Raw genomic sequence first — 27441 nt, forward strand, 5'->3', positions numbered from 1 at the left:
TGGCATTTTGTCTCTTTGTGTCATTCTCGGGTCATCATTTCTTCTAACTGTGAGTCCGTCCGGGTCCTCGTGACGTCACCGTTCGTCTTCCATTAAGACCTTTTTGGTTTCGTCCAGGACTGTACTTAGGCAATCTTCTTTTCGTCTTGTTTGCTGGTAGGGTTTTCTTAATAGATACCTTACTTTCCATGGTTTTCTGGGTATTGGTGCTTCAATAGGCATTGCTCTTCTGATAGGAACTGGGTAGAGCCCCACTGCGGCTCTCTGCTGATTTATTTGCTCATCATACGTCACATATTTTGGTGTGAACGTTCCTGGTACTTCAAAATGGGCGACTGGAGTGCAGTCTTTATTTGTGACCTTCGCTACACTTATATAAATTATTGAAATTGCAGATATACAGATTTGTCAAGGATTTTGACAATATAGTTTGTTAATAATAGGTCTAAGGTTATTGGGATCCTTAGGATCTAGATTGGGGTTTTTGGCAGTGGTGTAACCGTTACTGTCTTAATGGATTTGGGAATCCTTCCCATCTCTAAAGTACGCATTCACAAATCTCGTGAGAAATGGAGGGAAGAGTTCTTTATGTTCTAGAATGAGTTTTGGAGGAATGTTTTCTGAACACACGGTGGGCCTCATGGATGTTAGAAATTTCTCCATTTCAGCTGTTACTTTAATGTTCTTAGAATTAACTCTAGGTGCTATGTCCCCCACGCATGGACCTTGCCCTTTAAATGGAGTATTCATCCACCGCCCTTTGTGCATGTTTTCTCCCTCCATCTTTTCTGTCAGTTGTGATGACTTGCCATTGCCTTTGGCATTCTGGGGGAATATGTATTTTCTCAATCCCCCTTTTTAGTTTGGGCTGTTAGGTGGCGTTTAAGCTTTACCTATAAGCCATAACTATTGCATTGGAGTACAGGTAGGAGAGACATGTAAGAAGGGACCCATAGCCTGTGGGGGTTTGGTTATTTTCTCACCTATGGACAGCCCATGGCCATGCTAATTCCTATGGCCATGCCCACCCACTCCCTATCCCCCGCAAACACATCCTCATGGGATCTCGTTGAGCTCGCTCTATCAAGCAATATAATCGAACTTTAGCCTGCCTGTGTTTTTCTAAGTCACCTGCTGAGAGTTAATGGCTTAATTGCAGCTGCAAATGGCTACTGGTGCAATAAAAATGTCTTAACCAGATTCCAAAATGGCCCCCGGTGAGTGAGGATGCGTTGTCCTCTGCTCCGCTCCTGGCTGGGGAAAATAAGGCAGGCCCCGCATCCGAGTCATGGACGCAGACTGAGCAGTGAAAAGCACCCAGGAACAGAAATAACAAAGTGGAAACCCTCAATGGTAGCTGTAGGTGCCCCCATCTCACCAGAAGAGAAGCAGCCCGTACGGAAGGGGAGACACGCACAAGTATGACATAAGGAGCCGGCCGGGGGAACTAAGTGGGTGGTGAGGCAGGTGGTGAGAAAAGTGCTCCAGCACCGTCCCCCCCCCCTCCAGTGTGTGGAGTTTCTCCACGAAGGAGAGCCGCCTAGGAGAGGTCAGGATCCAAAGAGTGGATCTCACAGTGTCCAGGGGAGCTTGAGAGCAGCGCGATGAACTGAAGTGGAGGGGATAAAGCTTAGTGGCCCGGGAGCTGGATAGAAATACATGGAGCAAGGAGCGGGCATTCCGATTTGTCGACTGGAGTGGAGCTTCCCCGGCAAGTGAAGAACTAAGGAGGGCGGGGACCCTGAAGCCTGAAGCGGTGAAGTGGAGCCACACCAGTGATAGTGTTCCCCTAGCCCTCCCCTCCCCCCAGTGTGTGTGAGGAACATCTAGCTGACCAAAGGTGGTAGGGCATTACCCGCACATGGAGCTGAGTAGAGAGGTACCAGCCGACCAACGGAGACAGGGTGCAACCTACACATGGAATTAGCGGGGGGGACCTGATCCCAGAGGAGAGCTTTGGGAGCTGGCAGGAGAAATGGAAAAATGTTAGTGCTTTCAAAAATGGAGGCGCAGTAATAAGGAGGAAAATGGCACTTTTTTGAAATATTGGAGCGCATAAGGAACGAGAAGCCCGGTAAGGTGAACAACCAACAGGCAAAGTTTTAATTCAACAGAAGAGACTCAATATTATTGTCTTTGCCCCCGATTGGCGCTAAAAGACCAAATAACAATAGGTGGAGGTGGGGGCGAGGCAAGATACACAAGGTTTTGCTGATTGGAGACCAAGGGAAGAGGGAGGAATAGAGGAACAAACACACACTAGCGCATAAGGACAGCGGCAGGCATTGCTTTATAATCTGAGGTAGTGCTGAAACTGTGTGACTCACCTAGAGCATATAGGGGAGACACAATATGGCAGAATCCTATACCCCTTAACAAATATGAAAACTTACCCTTAAAACTATAGGCGTGGACGAATTTGGAGAAAGAGTGTGGAACGTTGGTGCACAGGAACCATAGAGAGACTGAGGTGCAGTAAAGATAGATGTGTAGAACCCTAAAACGCCAGGTGACTGGGGAGTGTCCACAGCAAGGGAAAAGGCACATTCCAAGCGAAGTGAGGAGTGGCTGGAGAGGCTAAGGAGCGCAAATAAATCAAAAGTGGGAAATCGCATCATAAATACCAAAACCTAAAGACAAGGGCACCCAGGCCAAAAGGAGGCCACCACAATTGCAACGGGAACGTCAAAGTGGTGAGACAGCAGCAGGGAACAAAAAGAAACGTTCTTTGGAAGAGAAAGGGGATATCCCGGAGACCGAAGAAATGGCATTTAGTAAGGAAGACCTTAAAGAATGCCTTAGTAAGGAAGACCTTAAATAATGCCATAGGGAAATGGAAGGAAGAATTACAAACAACTTTCAGATTTGAGAAACTCTATAGCGGAAGTTAAGGGGGAAATTAAAGAGCTGGGTGAAAGAGTGGACTCTACTGAGCAAGGCTTTGGAGAGATGTCGTATGAGGTACGGCAGAATAGTGAACTGAATTTGATCCATTTACCCTTTAATTCTGGACTGGATGAAACCTAATAATGAACTCAAACCAGAAACAATGGAAACACAGAGAAAACATTGTGGAAAGTTGGAGTCTACGATGTGCTTGAGAGGTTAGTGCTGTTGAGTATATTTGGCTTGCAATGGGATGGTGAAACAGAAGATAACAGAAGAATTTGAACAACAAATAGATGGCATTATAACGGAATATTAGCAACGAACTTGGCGTGGGTGGAACCTGGGGGAACCCATGCATGGACTTCCTGCATTTCCGTGCTGGACTGCCGATGTGCCCGGGACAAAGACAAATACATATAGGTTGTGTTTGTGTGTCGTCACAATATGCAATATGACCCAACCAATAGGCCCCAACTTCAGTAAAATGTACATTATATTTGGTATTTCCATTCTCTTGGTGTAACGCAGAGTGTCCGCTCAGATCAGCGGTTTTCATGAAATGAAATTACATGTTCCTTTGTCCAGTTTTAAAATGGCAAACTGTATCGTTTTTGCGGGTATTACACACCTCCCATCCTTTTGGTGAAGGAAAGCCACACATCAAAAACATACTGTACAGGATGCCTCAGTGTGACTGCCCACAAGCAACATCAAACGCAGTGAGTTAGCTTCACTCCATGGGAGCAATTAGCCCTGCAGTCCAACGTGGCATTCAAAATATGTTCGAAAAATAAACCAATTGTTTGCTGGCATCCACCAATGCCACGCTATCGTGAATACTTTTTTGCTCATCTATATTGATAATGATGTCGTTATTTTAGGGCAACAGTTCCAGTTAGAGTCCTTCCCATTGTCACGTCTGCGTGCGCCCTGTTTTCACAGAGGAATGTGCTCTGCGGATAACGTGAGACAATGAGTCATGAATCCAAGTTCCCTTCAATCTCCACTGAACATCCCGTGCACCAACAAATGTTGGAGGAGAGGCGGTATATCCCGCCTTCTGCACCATTCTCGTACCGGGCAAGTGAAGTATAAGCTAAGGTGGGAGACATCTCCAACGCTCCCGTCCCTATTTGCATCACTCATGTTTCATATAAGTATATCAACGCTTTGCTAATGTATATACTTTGACCTCCATTTTGAGTCCTTCTAAACGTCATCTTTTTCAAGACCCTCTGCCGAAATGTTCTCTCCCTCTCCCAGCGCCGTGCACAGCCAGCCCCACCACCTCTGTCATCTGCCAGCTCGGCGCATCTCCTGTTCTCACTGAAATGCAGCTATTAATTTTTCACGAGTATCGAGCCCTGACGAAATGTGCTCCTCCAAGAATGTGAGACCAAAGCTTGCTCCAACCTTAATGCCCCATCCATCTCTGCTGACCGACTCATGTCATCTCCACCCCCTCCCTGCCAGGCCACGGTGCCCAGAACCCATGCCCCCTATTCCCTTTGAACGCATCTGGTCACCGGACCCTACCCCGGCACCACCTCAATTCACCTACCATATGCCTAATCTAGAGTGGTCATATATCTTGGTAACATTAACACTTATCCCCACTGTTTTTGAAATCGTAAGATGCCAAAGGCCGCAAATCAAAGCTCTTCCCTTCTAATGAGGCATCCGTAAGGAACGACCCCCTAACACATGCCCCCATAAAAATATAGGTCACAATGCACCTATTTAACACCAACATCCCCCTTTCATGCTGTGTTTTGCTTAAAGTCATTAGTTCTTGCATGCCAAGTTTGTTATTTAGCTTAGGTCTCATTCCCTAGTTGGACACATATGTATTCTGTCTATTTGGACACATGCAACTGAAGACCCTGTAGTTGCTTTCATGTTGATATCCATCTGACCCTCCCCTGCCCTGATCAGTGAAGGACCAACAAGAGCTTGCCGGAAGGGGAAAACGCAGGGTTACACTGTATGGCATCCTCCAACAGGCACTTTTTGCAAAACAAAAAAAATTGACAAAGGGGATACATTCGAAAAGACAATTTTGGCACTTAATACTTCTTAAAACTTTTATTAGCTTTGAAATTCAAGTTAAATAGATTTCCATTGATCATGTACAATGTACAAACATTGTGGAACATACACACCGCTGCTAATCATTCAAACCGGGAAGTCAACTGTTCAACAAGTTCCTGTATTGGTGGACAGGGTTTGTTTGCAATGTATGTGTCCTAGGAACAAAATCAGGATCGATTCCGTGAGCATGCATGGCCAACACAGTCAAAGTGAGATCTTTCAAAAAATTGAATTCCATTTCCTGGTATATCGGCTTGGCAACCCATTTTTTACTTCGTTTTGAAAAGGTCATTGTGTAACGAAGCATTCCAAAGTTTCCTGCAGTTCTCGATTTGTTCTCTGCCTAGATTCTCTTTATGCGCTAATACGGCTAGTAATGTTCGATATTGCATACCGTCTATGTCGAAGTGCAACCTCTTGGGCCTGTACTTTAGGCACATACTGTGGAACACCTCCAAATCTCCGGTGTGACAGAAGTCTGTGAGTCCCTTCAGGTATCTTGAAAGAGTTTTATCAAACACGATCTTCTCAAGAGCTTTGTGTGGAGGTGGAGATGGAACCAACCACTTCTTCTTGCGTTCCTGTTCCTCCGATAAAGGTCCATGTGCACATTGGTGAAAATGTTGGTTTTCTGTCCATGAGTGGACGTTTGTTTGTTTGTTTATTCATTTGTATTGCACTCCAGACACGAGGGTTTCAGGGCTCAGAGGTTACAAGGAAATTCTCAGCTTAGTTGCACAATAGATAACTTATACATTACAGGTACATAAATGAGATGTCCACAAGGAGAACAGGTAGCATTGAATTATATGTTGCAGATACATACATATGGTAGACACAAATGGAGTGAGGCTAAGTTGAAGAAGAAAGTGGCAGCATTGGTGGCAAAGAGAGGTGGCCCCAGTGGGGTGTACTGTTAGAGCATGGTGGCCCATTATAGAGGACTGAAAACGAGGAGAGGCTGAGGTTTAGAGATCATTAGACTTCAGCCAGTTAGTGCAGTTGGATCTGAAGTTCTGGTATGATTGATCTTCTCGGATTGAGGGTGGCATAGAGTTCCAAAGCTGGGCCGCTTTAATAGGAACGCTGCTGCCTCCCACCTTAGAAAGTTTGAATCTGGGGACGTGGAAGCAATTGGTGTTGACTAGTCTGGAGGGTCTAGTGGAGGTCCTTCTGTGGAATCTCTGATAGAAAGCTGGGGGAAGCATTATTCAAAGATTTTCGAGTAAGTGACGCGGTTCTCAACTTGATTTTGTCGTTTGTGGAGAGCCAGTTGTTTTGTCGCCTGATCTCAGAGATATGGTCTCTCCTAGCCCCTCCGAGGGCTGCTCTAAGGGCATTGTGTTGGAGTGTTTGGATGTTCCTGATGATTGCTTTGTTGGAGCCAATGTAGAGGGCGTTGTTACAGTAGTCGAACCTCGTCGGAATGAGGGCTCTGGCCAGGATGATATAGCTGTTGTTAGATAGGAAAGGTTTGCTGGTTCTGATAAGTTTACAAATGTAAGCAGTAGTGGAAGCCAAGGTATTAACTTGTTTGGTGAAGGAGAGGGTTGAGTCGAGGTAAAATCCAAGGGTTTTCACCTCGTTGGCCACTTTGATGAGGTTGCCATCAAGTATGAAAGAAGCGTATTCAACCCCTAGTTTATTGAGGTTAGTAGGGGTACCTAGCAATGTTTAAAAATTGGTAAGGCAGGCGCTCTGTTACCAGTCATTAGCTTCTCCTCCAAACGCACGTTTTCATGACTCCATCAATCTTCAGGGAGGCTGAGTTTCTTTGCTTGTTCAGGCATGGCAAATTAATTGACTCTGAGGATTCTGGTACTTGTATTTTTCGCACTTGATTTTACTGGCAGGTGACTGGAAACAACTCCATCCATAGCACAAATCATCCCCTTGATGGGGGGAGGGGGAAAGCCATGGTTGTGGCTCTCCATTGTAAGGCATGATGGCCCTGCTGCTGCTGCTGCCTTTGTGCCCGGGACTCCTAGAACAATGTGTAAAAATTGGTAAGGCAGGCGCTCTGTTACCAGTCATTGGCTTCTCCTCCAAACAAACGTTTTCATGACTCCATCAATCTTCAGGGAGGCTGAGTTTCTTTGCTTGTTCAGGTGTGTCTAAGTACCAGAATCCTTAGAGTCAACGAACTTGCCACACCTGAAAAAGAAATGAAGACACGCCTGAAAAAGCAAAGAGAAACAGCCTTCCTGAAGATTGATGGAGTCATGAAAACGTGCGTTTGGAGGAGAAGCTAATGCAGGAAAACTTGACTGGCAACAGAGTGCCTGCCTTGTCACCAATTCTTAATCTTTGTTCCTAGCAATGTTCCCTGTAAGCTGTGTGCATGTGCACTTGCCCAGCTTCCTTCTGGGTGCCGCTCAGAAGATTTTTAGCAGTGCACACAGACAATACTCACCTATTCAAAAAGATTTAATAAGGCACAAGCCACATCAATTACCTGAAATTGTCTTTCTTTTAAATTAATCAATTAGTCTTGATATTCTGCTCATTTGCATTCCACTACTATGCAAGGGTGACCGAAAACACCTAAAATGCCTAACAGCAAAATACCCACACAAGAGGTTAAAAACGAATATGAAAAACTGCCCCCATGAACAGAAGAATCTAACCAAGATATGCCTGCACACATTAACCAAATAATGTTCCCTCCCCGCCCATGACTCCTAAACCTGACTCTACCACACTTTTACCTTATAACTCCAACTACGGCCCCAGAACACATTAAGATACCACCAGACAACCTTGACTCTATCCCTCTCGGCACTGCGGAAGGTTAGCAGACTTGTACCTACATGTTTTATGTTTGTTGTAACATGCATGTGCCAACATTTCTGTTGCTCATTTCGTCTTACCAAAGTGTCACCCACACTATATAATCGAACTACCAGCTCAAATATCGGATACTGACTGTAGATAAGCAGGCTACTTGGATTTGTAACCTTATCCCATACTTCCTCTTCCTTTTACATATGTCACGCAAGTGCTTTGAAGCAGCCTCCTTGCAAGTTAACGCATTATTAAACTCAAATATTCATTTGCCCTCTAAAGATTTTGAGAAGACAAATGTGATTCTCAGCGTCTCCTATTTTAGCATTACTAACATTAGCCTATAAGTGGAGAGCAACATTGCAATATCATTTACTTAGCCTACAAGGGATAAGGGGTATGGAGTATACCTCTCATTACTCGTCCATAGTATCAGGACACCGGATATTCAGACAGAAGATTGCTTTTCACACAATCTGCATCGTTTTGAAGTGTTCAGAGTTCCTTTGGGCATAGACCTTCACACATTATATGGTAACTCGCTTCTATATAAAAACAGTTTCACTGAGCACTTGTGTAATCCTACACAATGATATAAGGGTGGGGTATGTTGCAAACAATCTTGTATGCGGTACAAAATAGTTGTGTACATGCAGAGTCATGACATTCTCAAAATCTACATCATATGTTGAGGCCTTTAAATATGCCTTGCTTGCAAGGTATTGTGGGTCTGCAAATATCCCAGTGAATGTTTACTGCTACAATCCCTTACTTTGTACAGTGCTTCATCAACTAGTATTAGAGGCAAGCACAGGGGCCGGGAAGGGTATGGGTGGAAGAGCACAGGTCATCACTCCTTGCGGGTGATGAACAAAGCAGCACATTTAAAAAACCAAGGCAGACGTTTCGGCAGTACACTGAAGGATAGGAAATTCTAGTACCCGACTAGAAAACAGCACCTTCTTTTTCTTTCTATGCTCAGCCGCTGAGGGCTTTTCAATATAACCGTGTGTCTGTGTGTATCATCTCTGGCATCCCCCTGCATCTTATTTAACTGATCACAAAGAATTACAGAAGGATACATAGTTACAGAAGAAGGCACTCAGATCAGTTGTATCTGTGATAAATTGATGCTATTAACTTAAAAGGCATATATATGTGATTTTCTTCAGTAAGGCTCTTGTTTAATTGTATCTAGGCTGTGGTGCGGAAGGGTGGGCAAAACTATAGACTTTATTATGTGCCCTGTCATTTCACTTCCTATGTAAGGGTCCAAGCAGGTCTCTAATCAGATTCTGGTCCCTACTTGGAGTCAAATGATTTTCTAGGGAGTAAAAAAGTAATTCGCTTTGCCAATAGGTATACTTTCTGCATATTAAAAGGTTTTTTCTTACCCTTAAAATTCCTCTTGAGATCGGGCATTAATACTATTAGAGTTCCTTCTTATGCCACTGCTCCCACTGTGCTACTGGGGTCACTCATTTTCAATACTCATATTCTGAGTGGCAGTTATTCTGATGCAATTATAATCCTTACACAAATTATTAAAAGCATGTTTTCCTGGTCCTTGACTTACTTCTTTAACATGGCACTTGAAATCCTATCAGCATGTCTTTTGACACATTGCTTTTAATTGCCATTAATCCATCAGCAAATAATGTATTCTGTCTAAATTTCTTGACAGCCGCATCGGTTATGCCGAGAGATATTTGTGTTTTGTAATAGACATGAGTGATTTTCCAGTGGCATAAAACATACTTTTTTCTCTGCACAGCAGTACGTTTGCAAGGTACTGTGGCAGATGTTGAAGTCTGGGACTGGTTGATGAGCTTTCTCCATACTCGCAAACGATTTTAGCCCATGTGTTTGGAAAAAGTGTTGTACGATTTGTAACGAAATGCAGTGGCTCGGAAGAGAAAATTCCTTTCCAAACTCTCTTCTGCAACGGTAGCTCACAAAGTGGCTTACCTCATTAGTCAATAGCGCACATGGAAAATAATGTGTGCCCAACAGCCAACCATTTCTGCACATAGAGAAAAATAATTAGAGGAAACATTTCTCCCTGCACTTCTTTTCGTAAAAAAGTCTCGAACCTATTTTGAAGCTGCATTCAAACAACCAAAGTTCAAAGAGACGACCTATAGAGAATTCAAACCTATTTTAGAGTGCTTTAGCCTCCAGGCTAAAGAGAGTTCCCCAAGTTTGACAAACAAGTGTTAGCAAACATATCCTTTTGAAGTCCATCCCTTTGCTAGAAAACGAACACCAGATTATTTCCGGGGCAATCCCCTACTGGGATTACTCACCGTTCTGCCTTCTGCAGAATCTCTGGTCAACACAGATTCATTAGACCTCTCCATGGCCACTTGTTCCTTTAACACATCAACCTTTTTAGGATTCTCTGTGCCCCTGGGTTCTCTGACGTGTCCCAGACCTTTCCACGACCTAGGATTCTCTCATATTTTTTTTGGGTCTCGCAAAGACCTTTCGTTTCTCAGGCTTCGCTCCGTTCTCTCCAAGATCTTTGATTATCTCAGGACAACATTCTTGACAGCAGTGGATATTTCTTCCCCTCATTTAGGGTCCTTTTCAGGGAGTGTATTAAAGCATGTGTGCTTCCGACCCCCCCCCCCCAGTCTTTTCCATGCACTGGCTTTCCCCACCTTTTGTGCTGGTGCTTGATTTCCTAAAATGATCCAGGATTGGTCCTTCCATTGGCTTCCTTGTTTTAAATATCCAGATTAGTTTTTCCTCCAATTAAGCTTTATTTGAAACGGGGGCTTATTATTACCTCCCTTTTGACATTGATTAGGTCTAAATTCTAGAGCTGCACTGAGGAAGTCTCTGAAGACAGAGCTTTTCTGAGGAGAGCGCTGGAGCCGGGGCTGTGCTGAGGAGAGCGCTGGAGCCGGGGCTGTGCTGAGGAGAGCGCTGGAGCCGGGGCTGTGCTGAGGGGAGTGCTGGAGCCGGGGCTGTGCTGAGGGGAGTGCTGGAGCCGGGGCTGTGCTGAGGAGAGCGCTGGAGCCGGGGCTGTGCTGAGGAGAGCGCTGGAGCCGGGGCTGTGCTGAGGAGAGCGCTGGAGCCGGGGCTGTGCTGAGGAGAGTGCTGGAGCAGGGGCTGTGCTGAGGAGAGTGCTGGAGCAGGGGCTGTGCTGAGGAGAGTGCTGGAGCCGGGGCTGTGCTGAGGAGAGTGCTGGAGCCGGGGCTGTGCTGAGGAGAGTGCTGGAGCCGGGGCTGTGCTGAGGAGAGTGCTGGAGCCGGGGCTGTGCTGAGGAGAGTGCTGGAGCCGGGGCTGTGCTGAGGAGAGTGCTGGAGCCGGGGCTGTGCTGAGGAGAGTGCTGGAGCCGGGGCTGTGCTGAGGAGAGTGCTGGAGCCGGGGCTGTGCTGAGGAGAGTGCTGGAGCCGGGGCTGTGCTGAGGAGAGTGCTGGAGCCGGGGCTGTGCTGAGGAGAGTGCTGGAGCCGGGGCTGTGCTGAGGAGAGTGCTGGAGCCGGGGCTATGCTGAGGAGAGTGCTGGAGCCGGGGCTATGCGTATGAGAGAGCTGGAGCCAGGGCTGTGCGGACGAGGAGCATGTGTGCCTTGGAAGCATTAAGAGAGGGTGTGTGAGCCTGAGAGACAGAGAAAAAGCATGTGGGCCTGGTAGGTACAGAAAAAGTACACATGGATCTGATAGTCCTCTGTGAAGGAACACATGGGCCAGAGATGTAATGTGAAGGAACACATGGGCTCGAGAGGCATTTTGAAGGAGCATGTGCCCCAGAGAGGCACTATAAAGGTGCACATGGGTGGGAGAAGGAGCATGTGGGCCATAGAGGGCCCTGTAAACAAGCAAGTTGGCCAGAGAGTCACTGTGAAAGAGCAGGTGGGCCAGGGAAATGTTGCTAAGAAGCATGTGGCCTGGAGAGGTGCTAAGAATTAGCACATGGGCCTGCAAAGTGCTGAGAACTCTGGGAAGCCCTTGAACCTATGAGTAGAGTTCTTTGGCAAACTGGAAAGGGAAAGACCATATGCCAGTTATTGGATCTAATAGTGATGTATGTGAGACATGAATATTAGGAAAGCCAACACAAAGATCCTGAAAAGGGAGCTTATCTTATATCCACAAGGCAGTGAAAGGAAGGAAACCCCAGTACCTTTGTGTTGGCAACTCTTGGAACAAAGTAACAGTTAATGTGGTTTTAGAGAAATGCAACATAAAGCAATGTGTACTGAAATAAAAAGATACACGTGTAGTACAAGGATCTGAAACTTGGCAAATGGAGGAATGGTGGAATAGAAATTCACTTCTGTGATGCCAGGAAATACTGTGAAATAGAACAGAAGAGTGAAGGCCTATATAGAGGGTATTATAGCTTGGAATTGGAGAAAGAAAATCTGTTTATCATTGACATAATGGAGTTATAATTGAAATGCTTTTGTGTAATTAGAGTTATGTTCAAGACTTTGGGCCACAACGCCTTTCGGATGTGGCCAGCTACTTGCTGCTTTGCTCCCACACTTCAAAAAACAAGACTGTCTTAAAGCAAAGGGTTGTATGGTCTTAGACCAAATTAATAGTATAACAAAGAACCTTTCTGAGCTGTCCCCTAAATGCAACTGCAATGACCTCATTCTGCAAAGGCAGATATGTTAACATCAATGCCCATCAAATAATTGCACCTTTTCCATATAGAGGAAGTGTTGCATAATAAAATCAGATACCATGTGGTACCAGATACCAGAAGCAGATACCATCAAATCAGTTTGTTTGGATTCATGGAAGGACCAATGTGAAATATCTTACAAAGGCCCTCAAACCTTTCAAAGCAGTACCAGAGGGGACGAGAAGGGGGTCAATCATCTGCAGCAGCTGCTTCTAAACCACCATGCCACCCACACAACTCTTCCACCGTTTGTCCCCTACTTTCTAATACAAAAGTTGGTGGGGGCATCTCATATCTTGTTTACTGTGAAAACATCATGGGAGACAAATGGGTGTTGAATGTTTAACATGGCTACAACGGTTTTCAAGCTCTCCACGAGCATTCAAGTACACATGAATAACAATCCCCTTCATCTGGAATGAAGGGTCCAGAGGGGAGAATATATATATATATATATATATATATATATATATATATATATATATATATATATATATATATATATATATATATATATATATATATATATATATATATATATATATATATATTCTGCACACGAAGGGAGTGGAAACTATGACACTATGACAACAGGAGAAAGAGGTATACTTTGGTACTTCGCAGTATAAAACAGAGACAGATCTGTTCAGATCAGTCTTAGGCCTGAAGGTTGGGAGTAGGTTATCAAAGAAAGAAAGATCCTGAGTGTTGGCATTACACCAAATGTTTCCCACTTCTACAGAAAGGGGATTGGATGTGCACTATACACCTTCATGGCACATATTTCCCAGTCCAGTTACATTGAAACCTCAAAAATGCCTGAGGACCACTCCATCACGCAAGTTCCAATCTTAACCTGAAAGGCCAACCATTACCAATGTACTGCCTGAACAAATGGCCAGGAATTATATCAAGATCCCGTTTGTAGCAACCTGAGATTGTTGGCAAGAATTCTGACCATAAACGCAATTCATATTTCAGGAATGCAGAAGGTTTAGGTGGATACCCTAAGCAAGAAATTGCTGTAAGATTTTGAATGTGTTTTAAATGACAAAGATCTCATAAAACTGTTGTCTTGCTGGACAACAGAGATTGACTGTCGTGAATACCCTGGGGTGATGAACACTGTCCACACACAGACCAGCTGTGGAGCCATAGCAGTTAGTCCAGGTTGCTTTATTGTACATGGGTACAAAAATACATCTATGGCTACTTGCAGAATACATGGGCAGGTAGATATAGGCATAAATCACATGGCACAAGAGACACCCACCGGCCATCTCTCACATCCAGCTCAGGCTCCAGCCCAACTGACATTCATGGAACACTCGCTCATCACACTCACTCAACATTACCCTGAGCTGTCCATCTCTCTGTGTAGCTCCCCAAAGATCCTAAAAAGAATTCTTCCGTGGTGACTAGTTGAGCTGTTGTCAACACCCAGCGAGAGCTAAGGCGTTTTTGTGCACAACTCGAACTATTTCATCCGTCACATGAAGTTTCGCCAACGAACGACGGCCGGAGAAAGGTCCCACCCGCCCTTCCGCCGTCTTGGTAGCGGCATGGCCTTGGCGGAGCTGTGGCGGGGTGGTCGTACAAGAGGTAGCAGTGCCCAGCTGTAACATCAAAAGGCGCCAGCCGTGCAGCGCCGGAGCTCCAGAGGCGTTGGACTGAGCGGAGAAGCCGCATGGCAGCGGTGTACAGCGGCGGACCCCCTGAGCACCGGCCGCGCCTCGCCGGAGCTCCTGAGAAGCGGGGAGGAGCCGATTGCTGAGAAGCCGCGGAGTCCAGAGTGGGCCCCGAGGACTGGCGCGAACAAGCAAGAACGCCGGAGACGGCGACGAGGCCGCAGACCATACGCCAGCGGAAAGCCAGGTACGAGCGCGTTGTGCGCCCCCCTAACCGCCAGCACCCGCGATAAGTTGGATTGGTCTCCCGGCTCTCCCACGCATCAACATAACCTGAAACCGCCACGGTTCTGTAGGGCCTAGTGGCCGCATACATAAAACGAACATAGATCAGTCCTGCACTACTGTCAACAGTGAAGGAGGCCATCTGCGGTCCATTGACTGGGGGGGTACGGAGCATGCACCGGGAGCCTCGCGAGTGAAAAGGTTTCTACAGGCCCGCACAGATATAAGCGACGCTCCACGGTGAGGCAACTAGTCAACTAAAAAGTACCCTGAATCGCAGCAGAAACACCCCACCTCCAACTGCTGACGGTGAAATCGCCCTGGAGCCCCTGCGAGGCCATAGCATTAGTTCTGGGCCATAAACTGCGCCGATCACTGGGTCTATCCCCGTGAATTGCTCAGGTGTTCATCAAGAGGTCGTGTACCCGAGGGATGTCGTCGATACATCCATAGACGTAACACGGAATTCCTCACCAACTCCTCTCAGATACAATAGAGGAGGCAGAGGCGAAAACAAAATTTGCAGAGTGTGCGCCTAATCGCGCGACAAGGAATCCCTGGCAAAGCCTGCCACAAATACACCCAGCAGATTCTTGGCTGGCTCTCCTGAGCCCGCCCTGTGTCGCATTCTCGGTGCTTCATCGCTCACTTTCATCAAGATCATGGGGAAAACTGATAGATCACAGAGAAAACTGAACTTTGAGGGCTGCTCCTCCGTCAAAGCGTCCTCTTACAACAGTTGATCACAATCACCCAACCCAAGTCCGCCCCACGAAGAAGAGGAGACGCAAGACTTCAACATCAGAGAAATTCTGTTAGACCTCAAGGCAGGGATAGGGAGCCTAGGGAGCAAACTAGACTCGCTTTCCTCCAAAGTTGACCAGCTCCAACATCGGTTGGATAAACATGCTGACAGGCTCAACACTGTCGAACAGAGGGTTTCCGACCTTGATGATGGGACATCGGCCTTAACCTCCAGGGTGTCCCTACTGGAGGTGCAAATGAAGGCCGTGAGCTCCAAAAATGAGGACTTGGAGGGCCGCTCACGGCGTAATAACATAAGGATCGTCGGAATCAGAGAGCACCATCCCACCCTAAAAATGGAGGAATACGTGGAGAAAATTTGCACGGACCTGTTCGGCTCAGAGATCCTCTCAAAGTGCTTTGTTGTCGAAAGAGCCCATAGGGTTCCTAATGCGAAACCCATTCCCGGAGCAAACCCCCGACCCATCATTGCGAAGCTACTCAATTATAAGGACCGGGACGCCATTCTCAGAGCAGCCAGAGTCAAAGGAGAGCTCCAATCCGAAGGTGATAAGATTCAGTTTTTCCCAGATTTCTCCCAAGCCGTCCAGGCGCAAAGACGTACTTTCACAGCCGTGAAACGAAGATTACAAGAAAACCAGATCCAATACTCCATGCTTTTCCCGGCGAAACTTCGCCTCCAGCACGAAGGCAAAACGCAGTTCTTCAACACTCCAGAAGAGATCAGTGATTATCTGGACCATGCCAGCTGCAGGCCCGCCCCAAACAACCGAAACCCTCAGAGGGGAAATAGACCGGGGAGGGATCCACCATAAAAATCCACTTCGTAATTGTCGCAAAATGAAAGACGCCTCACCAACACTCCCATAGCAGTTCTATCACCACGGACCGAAATTCGTAACGAAAGTTGGGAGCCAGCCCCCTCTTGGAGGGCCACCGGCACCCCTAGCACTGCAATGTTGTCTGTTTTGTTTGTAAGGGACTGTTCTTTGTGGGCCAGTTGGGGGTTGCCCACACAAGGGTGGGATTCCAGTTCAGCCGGGCCACTACCTACCCCTCACCCTTATTCCACAACAATCACCTGGTTCCTCGTCACTCCAACACAAGCCGGGCCCTCCGGCCACCTCCAGATTACAAGAATCCAGTCAATTCCTCTAGTCCTGATGGATTGGAACTTAATTAACCTCCCAGATGGCAGGAACAACACTTAAAATGTCCACCTGGAACATCCGGTAACCATCTAGCGAAGACTAGGAGAATCCTCCATTACTTCCGACGTCACAAGATCAACATTGCTATTTTACAAGTAACTCATCTCCTGCCTTCATCAGAACAACTTTGGGCTAAATCATGGGGCTGTCATAGGTATTTCTCATCATATTCGTCGTACGATAGAGGTGTTGCAATTTTAATAGACAGGAAATCGAACTTCAGTCTCATTAACTCAGTAAAGGAAGAGCCCTACTGGTGAGAGGGTTGATCTCAGGGAAAGAGGTAGCAATAGTAAACTCATACGCACCAAATACCGATGGACCCAACAACTTTAACAGGGTCATGACTCAGCTGGGGAAGATCAACGCAGCAACCATTATTTGGGGAGCGGACCTTAACATGCCAATTGACCCCATTCTCGACAAGTCCCATAATACAACAGGACATCCCTCCAAAGCCAGCGCCCAAGTCCGCGGGATTTGCCACACGTTTGAGTTGTCCGACACATGGAGGCGCCACAATCGAGACGCAAGAGAGTACACCTTTCATTCTGCTGTTCACAATACTAGTTCCCGGACTGATTACATTCTGGCATCCACTCACTGCCCTTTTAACTGGGGGGAAAGCCAAATCTTACCACGTTCCTTCTCTGATCATTCAATGGTCACACTGGAAGCCACCCTTTCAGGCACCACAAACCCTGGGCTCCGATGGAGATTCAAGCCTGGAGCACTCAACGACACCGTCTTTGCGGATGAACTTCGCAAGGAAATAATATCCTTTATAGAAATAAATCAAGACTCTGTCGCCTCAGCCAGCACCATGTGGGAAACACTAAAATGTTACATGCGAAGAGTTTGCCTGGCCAAAGAAAATGGCATACTAAAACTGATCTGGAAAGACTTGGCCAGCAGTGAACAACGCTTGAAAGAACTAGAGACGAGAGCCTCAACTACCCAAGACCTGCATGTTCATGCCGAAATAAAGAAAGAACTGCTGAAGTTCAAGGAAATAGCTGAACGAGAAATAAAGTTCATGAGCCGCAAACACCAGGTCCGCCAATATGGGGAAGGACAGAAACCGGGCGCCTTGTTAGCCAGTCTTCTATCAATGGATAAATCTCCGACCCAAGTGGAGTGTATTAAAGATGACCAAGGTCAACTAGTATATTCAGAGGAAAAAATTGCCAACGTATTTCGGGACTTCTATCAAGTTCTCTATAGTTCCAAAGGGGTTTCTGATCCAGAATCTATACAAAAGTTCCTCGACGACACAGAGTTGTACTCGGTTGAAACGGAGCTACGTGAACCCTTGAACGCTCCGATAACAGTAGAAGAAATTCTGGAGGCAATAAAATCCCTCCCAAATGCCAAGGCGCCTGGGCCCGATGGGCTCATCGGAGAGTTGTACAAGGCCCATGCAACCATCCTAGCCCCTCTTCTGCTCCAAGTTTTTGAAGAATCTTCGCAATGTGGATACCTCCCCACCCACATCACGTGAAGCCAATGTAATGGTGCTGCACAAAGCCGGCAAACCCCCAGATGAATGTGCATCCTGCAGGCCAATCTCCTTGATTAATCTGGACAATACAATTCTAGCTAAAATCCTCGCTGCTCGGTTGCTTCCTCTTATGCCCGCACTTGTAATCAGGGATCAAGCTGGGTTTATCCCGGGGCGAAGTACAGCCTACGGGATCAGGAGACTGTTTGGTGTCATAGAGGCCCTAAATCCAACACAACGGGCTATAGCAGTCCTTCTCGACGCCGAGAAGGCTTTTGATTCTGTTGAATGGCCATTTATGTTCGCAACACTTACACAAATGGGCCTAGGCAAATTCTTCATCAAATTAGTGTCCTTGCTATACAGTACCCCCTGCTCATATATTACACTCGGAAACTCCAGGTCCTCAGGCATAACACTAGAACGCGGAACAAGACAGGGTTGCCCGCTCTCTGCCCTTAATTTTGCCCTCATTTTGGAACCCTTGGCGTCCAGGCTTCGCGCCAACCATCTGACACAAGGTTTTAAACTAGGTCCCCATAGATTGTCTCCCTCTACGCAGACGACGTCATGTTATTTGTCAGTGACCCCCAGGCCAATCTTAACCCGGTAATGCGAGAAGTCATAAAATTTGGGCGAATGTCATGTCTCAAAACCAACCACTCAAAATCTGTAATCTTTCCCCTGACCCCGACCACAACTGAATTCGCAGACGATTACGGTCTTAAATGGGAAACCTCAAAGGTTCGCTATCTGGGTATTTATATGTCACATAATCATCATGAGATATATAGAGATAACATGTCTGTGCACTAAATTCCTTGCAGGAACGAAAATGGTCGTCTTACCCAAACTTCTCTATTTGTTCACAAACATTCCGCTACTTGCCCCCAAATCCTTCTTCCAAAAAGTCAGGAGTCTAGTCCTAGAGTTGTTGTGGGCTGGGAAACCAGCGCGCGTAGCGTACAACACATTAACGTTGCCAGTGTCGAATGGCGGACTAGCGCTCCCCAATATCGAAAAGTACTACTAGGCAGCCCAGGCCCAATTTCTCAGTCACTGGTATACGGTCCACTTTGTTCGGCCCCACGTGCAGGTGGAACGTGCCTTAGCCTCCCCCAACCTCCTGAGGGCCGTCATTATCAGCCATATTTGGTCCCATACAACACGCTAAACACGGTCCTATCCACCTACGCAATTTGGAAAAAAATAGCTAATAAATACAGGGTGACAATAAGATTTTCCCCATTATTGCCTATTAGATTCGTTCCTGGAATCCCCCTTACTAATGAGAAAGTGTTCCTTATATGGACAGACAACGTTAACATTCACTCCTTTGGCGACCTCTTCCCCTGGGGCACCTTTCTGACTCCACAAATGGCCAAAGATAGAGGCGGTAACTCCTCGTTAGATGTGTTCATCTACTTTAAACTATGTCACACCCTTCAAAAGTGGTTTCCGTCCTTTCCCAATCAACCCCCCACATGGGATTTATTACACAATACGATTCAAGCGCAGGGGGAAGGAAGATTAGTGTCGCTACTATATAAATCCCTCATAGCAGGCAGTGTGACTGACGCCCAAACCCAAGGCGCAGCAAAAATGGGAATCAGCCATTCAGGAATCGATATCAGATGAAGACTGGTCCTATATCCTCCGCCAAATGCAAAAAGTTGCAATAAACACTCGGCATAAATTAATTCACTTTAACTTCGTGCATCAGACGTACTAGACCCCAGTTAAGAGGAACAAACACCACCCAGAATTGTCAGCCCGATGCGACAGATGTGTGGCAGCCAACGCTGACTTCCTTCACCTAGCTTGGTACTGTCCGGGAATTCACAATTTCTGGTCCTCTGTTCTACAAATAACCGAAGACATCATAGGCGAACAAGTGACCCCAACACCCCTTGGAGCCCTGCTCAGTCTTACGAAATACTTGCAGCCAGCATCTCGAAAACTTGCAGCCCTTCTCCTGGTGCTGGCTCGTAGGAGAATCGCGATGTCGTGGGGTCGTGGCCCAATCCCCAAGATTGAAGACTGGAAAAAATACATTATTTATTGTCAAAACACTGAGTGCAAATTTATAAGACTCCTACCACTGCATGCTCGCCCCCCGGACATCTGGGGTCCATACATTGATTATCTGCTAAAAAACGCAGATCCCTCAGATTCTGATACATCTGTGAGCTAGAAGATGTGCAGTGGGGCTCAGATTCGTAAGGAGGCGCTGGATAATGGCGAACTGAAAATGCGGAAGGAACCCACGGAATCCTGCAAGGGTGAAACTTGGGGGACGGAGGGGGGTTGGATCGGTGGGGTTGATTAAAGTTGGGGTCTTGATTTTTCTTTCTAATTTTTCTCTGTTTGTTTTACTCTGGTTGCGCACCCTGGAGGTGCCTATGCATGACGATGATATTGAAAAACAAAATAGTTTAAAAAATAAATAAAATACATACAGCAACATTCTATCAGCATGCATTCATGGCCAGTGAGGCTGAACAGGACTAACTCACATCATAACATTGACCTTTTAAGTAGGGCAAACATTGCAAAATGTCAAGGTTTCTCCTCCAGAGTTCCACTGTCCCAATTCATGGAGAATGCCTCCTTGATTTATTTGGCAGGGATATTTCTGTATGCTTTTTCACCAATTCCTCTCCTCTCCAAGATCATATTCCAATTGGAACAACAATGATTCTGATAGCCACAGCTTGGCCATGCTGATGGTGCTAGCTGCCAGACTTTCTATAATTATTCCAAAACCACAAAGGGAACTAGTGTACTACCCTACCTCTTTTGCCTGGCTAAATAAGGCCTTTGTTTTTATTTTATGCAAATGAATTTAGAGGTGGTGACTGTTTACATTAAATCTCCCTCTCTGTTTGCTTTCTTCACCACTTTGATATGCACAGATGTTACTATGGGATTTGTCAATCCCCTAGTGTGGGAGGCCTTCCTGACCAGGGAGTAAAACATTGCTGTGTAAAATAAACTGGGTCCAACGTTTGAACCAATACACATATCGGACTTAGAGCTCCTATCCTGTCTGGTTGCCTTTCTGGTGGCAATTATATCATCTAGGAGGGTCAGTGAAATGCATCTACTGTGTTGTCATGAGACATGGACATTGGTTTCATAGGAAAACAGAAGTCGGTAGTACTCGCCCTAAATCATTGCCTGAGTAATTTTTGGTTGCCACTTTTAACAGATCATTTTGCTTCCATTGTTCTTTTTCAAGTCTCTTTTCATACCCTTGAAGTAATATGAACCCAGTGTTCCTAATGAGAGAGAATGAGGTCAGAAAGAAAGGCTTAACAGCGTTTTGTGAATTATAGGCTAATTATGGGCTATCCAACACAGAAGGGATAGTGTCAAGTCTTTATGCTACCAAAAAGCAGATATGTTCCTCTGAGGCAAAGTCATCCCACAAGAGGAAAAGCAGCTTCTGCTACTCTCCTAAAGACATTCTCTCAGTTAGACAATATGGCAGTAAACCTATACATTTTGAAAGCACTGTTGCGTGGATTTGGATGCAGAGGAGCAATCCCAGATTGGATGTTTTCTGTACATAGTTTAAATCTATGCAGCCTTATATTTCCGAAATGTATACATACTTTGGAGGAGTTCAGCAAGTTCTCATGATGGCGTTCCACCAAGAATTACATGACATCAGCAGTTCTATTGTAATTTAATAGTGTGACATAATAAGAGCTGTCGTGTCAGTTGGAAGCTGCATCCTGCAAGGAGCTAAAACTACACCCCAGGGTCCTTTGTGCTGTTTAAAGGAACATGTTATCGAGGCGTATGTGGTCTTCCTTCACTGAACTTAGCATAGAGCAGGAATTGTTAACAAGTACCTTGTTACACAATAAATGGTCATTCACATTACCCAGTCTTTCCCTTCTTCCTGTGGTTAGGATATGCGCTCTGTTATTCTGTGCTTATGAATATTAATAAAGATCACATGACCGAGAAGAAAAAGTTACTTACTTGTAATCATTCATTAAGTTGCAATAGGAACCCTCTTGCTTTTTGGGTCAATCCAGGACAAAAGCAAATGTCTAGGTTTAACATGATACACTTCTTCCTCGTGCATTGACAAATAAAACTCAGGGTAAACTGTCACCATGCAACATAACGGCACTCTGCTGGCTGCCTTAAAATGACAAGTGTCTTTTTCCCTGTTCAGATTTATCGGCTCTTTGATTTTTTTCCTTTTTTGTAAGTGACACAAACAGTGTTATGTCTGTATAAAAGCAGCAAAAATGTGCTTATATGCAGGAAATGTGTAAACCTAATATGGAAAATAGACAAAGTAGGAATCAAGTATATTTTCTAGTGTTTTGAAAATTTGAAATGCCATTTATTATGAAAGTATTCAGATATTCCTCCCATAGGCATTGCAATTGGGAGTTCATGAATTCAATCACTGTACCCATAATGGACAACTAGGATTATAATTAATATTTCCTCCTTTTCCCTGTTGTTTATACAGACAGTATGCATTCCAAGGTTTCACTGGCATGAACTTGTAACGCGGTGCATTCATTTTGACATTCAATATAATATTTCCCATGTGAATTAGTTCAGGTTTAATTCTGCTTCTTAAATTATGGGATGGATGACACTAAATTGTAATGTGCCTTGTATTATATCTTCTAAGTTCGAGCATCAACAAATAACCAGTGTGGTAGCTTGAGTTCATAGCAGCCTCACACCGTCACTCGCTATGAAATGTTTTAGTCAAAGCAATAATGCACTCTTTTTACAAAATGAATCCATGAACAAATACAAATGCTATAATCTTCAAAAAGCACAGGATAGGATCTGAAACACTGTTGGCTTTGTGGACTTGTCATCACATCTTGAAATAAGGCAGAACTTATTATGCCTCATCTTTTTACTGTGGTAATAATTCACATGAGTACATTTTAGCAGGTTATTAAAAGTGCTTGAAAGCAGATTTGAAAGTGTAAATTTTGAATTCTTGGTGAGGTTGTTTCATTGGAATAAAAACATTGTGATAAAACCAGGCCAAGGCAGAAGACCTCTGCTCCCCAGTGACTCGCTGAACCTTAAGGGTCTCAGCTACTCCAAGTGCAAATGTTGTACCACCATCAAATCTGAAATGTGAATTAATATAATTGCCCCCTATGGGTCTTTATGGACTAAAAGACTGATGATTAGTGTTTATGCCCTGCATTGAATGTGTGACTTGGCTTAATTGAATCGTATTTGCCAACTCAAAGACAGCTGAACAAGCTCCACTTTTAAATCACCTAGCGTTTTGTGGCACTCAGGATTTTGTTAGCAGGTCTGCATGTTCTCTTTTTGTTTTGGTTGTAGTCCTGGGTGAAAGTAAGCAATCGATAGTGGCCCTGGGTGTGAGTGAAAGACGGTGGAGAAAAATCGGTGACATGGGTTTAACAATTAATCCAACTCAGAAGTCAACAGCACATTTTACACAGAGGTCCACTATCGACTGCTAGGCAACCTCTGGCCACAGTCACGGCTGGTTACTTATTCAGGAAATTAAACACACACCTCATTCCACCATCCTTGACAGCAAAAACGAACCTAAATCGTTTCACCCTCTGCACTGCCACTTCTTGTGTAGCATCAAAATGGATTTCTTGTGGCAATTTGCTTCATGTGTCTACCGGGCAAGACTTTATTTCCTGCCACTAAAGGCCTTTGAACTCTCTTAGGTTTGAAGATCAACTGAATCAGTGGTTGGCTGAAGATCCTGCTGAACACCTTGAGGAGTTTTCACCTCGCTCCATCCAACAGACTCGTGTTGGTACCGATGACCCTCTTCAGCCTCGCAGAAGTCCACCCTCCAGTGCCTTTGTAAGTATGATTGCGAGAGCCCTCCCTTCCAGGTGTTTGAATATTCAGTCATTGGTTCTGATTACTCCATTGTAAATCCCACACTGCCCCTAATGTCCATGTAAGACTGATTGAGAGGAACCCCCTTAACAAATGTCTTCCTATACGATGTGGCATTATTAATCCTGTGCACGGTTTGCTCCTACAGCCCAGGTCAGACTCATTAGGAGAAGCCCATCTAACAACTATCTTCAAGAAGGAAATGTTTCCTTTGTGGGTCAGTGGAATAGACTGTTTACAAAATACTGTGTAACATGGAATGTGAGGTAGTGTTAAAAAGAAAGCGTGAGCTTTCCAGCTGCCAGTCAAGATGTGATGTCTTAATTTGGTGGCCGTTAATTTAGTTACACTGCTACTCCATGTAGATGGGTGTCACTGTAAAAACACCAATAGCCTCTCTCCCTTTTGCAGCTCTTTTCCATGCAAGTCTTGCTCTCTCCCCATGGGCTGTTACTTAAGCTATGCTCTCAGGCTCTTCCATGCAGGTTTCTTCTAATAGGAGGTATTACTTCAGAAGCTCTCCTGCCCTGTGCATCTCATTTGACGTTTAGAACAGTACAATTCTCCCCTAAGGGCTTTATTACTTCAGCAGTACTGCAGGCCACAAACAGCATTTGGTGCTGTAATAGCAGTACCTGTCTCTCCTCCTACCTTCCAGGGGTTGTAACACTTCTGGGGTCCTACCAGTGCTTGGCTATACCACCACAGGGGCTGACCCGGGCACTAGGTGTCACATTCCCTTTGAGTGATTGATTCTTGCAACAGTTATTGTTTTTCATTCCAATCTCCTTGATCATTACTCTACCTTACCCACCCACATACTTCCCCTCCAATTCCTACCATTCTCTGCACCTATTAGCATTCACTCTTGAGATGTTCTCTGCCCCTTGGAAGCTCCACGGCAGGGTTTCAGGTTACTGTTATACAAACAATTAACGGAAAAAAGTTCTCATGAATTCCTTAGCATCGAACTATTGTTCCTCATCATGTTAATTGAACTGTTGTGAGATTTAAGATAAGCGCTCAAATCTATAGGGCTTCCAAATCTGTTTTATCTAGTCCGGATAACATGCATCGGTGGGCAAAAGATGCTGTGTGCATAGGTTTGCCCCACATGCTAATTAAAATGAGAACAATACGTTTTCCTTAAAACTGAGATAGGAGAAAATGATCACCTTTTGTGATAAGCTCCATACCAATGTAATTAGTAATAGGTGTAAATAGTAAATACATTATATGTGTCCTAATGTTTGGTTACACACCCCACTGCATATTGGACTTGGAGAATGAAGGACCTGGTCTTCAATCAGATTAACCTGACCAGAGCTGACTGATTCTCTTGTTCAATAGAAAAAAAGTATGGCCTCTGGAAATGTATACTTGAGCCCATCCCTCCACCCAGGTTTGACTCGCTCAGAGATTGCAAAATAGATGGCTCTGTGCTTATAGCTATAGTGAAACCCCCTGCATCTTTTTGTGGGGATTTACCTGGACTTAATATTGACATTACCACTGGCGATATTGACTTCCCTCATAGATCCGTAACCTTTCCCCTGCCTAATCCTTTTATCCTTTGTTAGTCCTTCCTATTCATACCACATCCTCTCTTCCCATTGTTATCTTAACCACTTAACCACTCAAGCTTTATCTGTCCCTGTGCCTGCTATTCATAATCCTCTGCTTGAAAACCATCTACCGCCATCCACTTTTCATTCCCATCCAGTCCTACCCTCTTCACTAACTTCCAACATACATTTCCCAATGTCTCCATTGTACATTTGTACTGTCCAGTTCCCCACCTAGCTTGCTGTCTTGCCCAGCTCCCTTTGACCTCTTCTCAACAGTCATCTCATCTATCCAACTCCTGATAGTACCCTTCCCTCCTCCCTTGTCAGCTGTAATTTGTGTCTCCTATTTGCTACATGTGTTGACTCTTTCTCTCTTTTATCCTCCTGAGTCAGGCCGGGAGCCCGATTGAAGGCACCCAATCCTCTTCTGAGACATTCACCTCACTTTCAGACCGGTTGGAGCAGCTCAGAAACATGATCCAGAGCAGCAAAGAGCAGGAAGCTGCATGTGACCTCCACCTGTCCACATTACTGGAAGTTATGGACAACTGACCAGGTCAGATCTGTGCCACGAAGACAGCATGCCTAGAAGCAGCAGTACAATTGAAGGATCAACTGTGTGCCCGTCGGCACAGAGGCCAAGTAGCAAGGACCCTTCATTCAGGGCACAGTGTGTCTTTAGGCCTCAAAAGGATCTATTGTGTTAGTTTCCTATGTAGCCTCCAGACAAAGTTTTGGCTCCATCCACAGTGTAGGGAGTGATGCCGGAACAACATGTAGAAAACTATTTTTATTAGCAAAATCAATGTCTATCTTTAATGGTTGCCATTAAATCATGGATGACAGTAACTTAAGTGCAGAGACTATATTGCTTCCTAACTGGGAAAGCGCCGATTGTTTGGTGTGTTTGTTGGGGAGCGGGAAGGATATCTCCATACGTTGAGATGGTTGCTCTCATCGCCTTGCAGTTGTTTAGAGGTTTCTGTTTTCCTTGGTTCCCAGACATCACCCAGCTAGTTCAATATATGTTGAACACACGTTAGCATTGCTTGATGCCATTTGTTATTTCTTTTAATGACATTAAAGATTTGTACTCCCTTTTTGTTTTGAGTATTTTAATATTTCTTTTGCACAGGGAGAGGTTGGGGCGAGGGATGCAAACAGTTTGCTTTACATGAGGTTAGAAAAACGAATAAGCAGTTTACGCACTCAAGAACAACATGAAAAGGAAAATGTATCAGTAGTCATTTTTAGTGATTATCTGAACAAATTCAACATAAACTAAACTGAGATGTGTGGAAGTTGGGCCAGGTACTAGATGAGTGCTTTAGATTGCCTGGGGAGGGCACTTAGAGGAATGTTGCTCGTGCGGGCGTCGGAAGCCAGAGCTCAATGGTTGGTGCTGAAAATTGATAGGGGACCTGACATTGAGTGTATGATCAGCTTGGAGCTGATGCTTGATGTGATGCTCCATAATGTCGTGGTAGGTGTAGCACATGATTTGGGATTGGAAATAGTTTGATGCAAGTGTTCTGCTGTGCCATGTGAATGTGGTCAGTACATGCATATGAGGTCTTAGTTTGGAAATGAAACTTGCAACAGCTTGTTTAGTTTGAAATGACTTTGTTTAAAAAACATAATGGGGAAAAGCTGCTATGGCTTACATCTGTGACAAGACCCAAATATTCTTGGACTGGTGTGGACTACCTTGTCCCAGAATGTTGTTTTGATATGATTAGCTACTTCACAATTGTTTAACTATATTTAGTGGTTAATAGTAATAAAAATAAGTTAAGAATACTTTTTCAAACCTGTTTGTAATGATGTGTTAAAAGCAAAGTAATCGATTTGCTTAAAAGTAGATGATCTTGAGCCCCATCAGCAGCTCAGTGAATGTGTCCGGGAAGATCAGCAATGCAATTTAATTAGGGCTCGCTGGTGTGTTTAAGGGCAACCTTCAATGCGCTTAGTAATTTAGGAGAAAGCAGCATGGTGTTAAGGAGTTGACCTCGTTTTAAGGCCAGAGTTGGCGTGAGTGCCGTTCTCTGCGAGGGCTGCTCACATTGACAATGTGCTCTGGCTTGGTGCGTCACTTTCACTTCATGTTTGTTTCGGACAAACGCCTATCAAACGCATACCAATGTGCATATCCAAAATTAACCATAGATTACATATACAATTTGAT

The 27441-nt window shown here is 45.0% G+C and overlaps 1 protein-coding gene across 1 annotated transcript in view; it reads left to right on the forward strand.

Annotated features, from left to right (window-relative positions):
* The window catches only part of MCM3AP (minichromosome maintenance complex component 3 associated protein), a 1669219-nt gene extending 1642861 nt beyond the window's left edge, over positions 1 to 26358 (forward strand). The window contains exons 28-29 of the mRNA XM_069616041.1: positions 23508 to 23649; positions 25650 to 26358. Coding sequence (XP_069472142.1) covers positions 23508 to 23649; positions 25650 to 25808 — 301 coding nt within the window. The 3' untranslated portion in view covers positions 25809 to 26358. The remainder of the gene's footprint in view (positions 1 to 23507; positions 23650 to 25649) is intronic.
* Positions 26359 to 27441: the final 1083 nt, after the last annotated feature.

The sequence above is a fragment of the Ambystoma mexicanum genome, chromosome 9 (genome assembly GCF_040938575.1).
Source record: "Ambystoma mexicanum isolate Mex_15411 chromosome 9, UKY_AmexF1_1, whole genome shotgun sequence".
Taxonomy (NCBI): Eukaryota; Metazoa; Chordata; class Amphibia; order Caudata; family Ambystomatidae; genus Ambystoma; species Ambystoma mexicanum.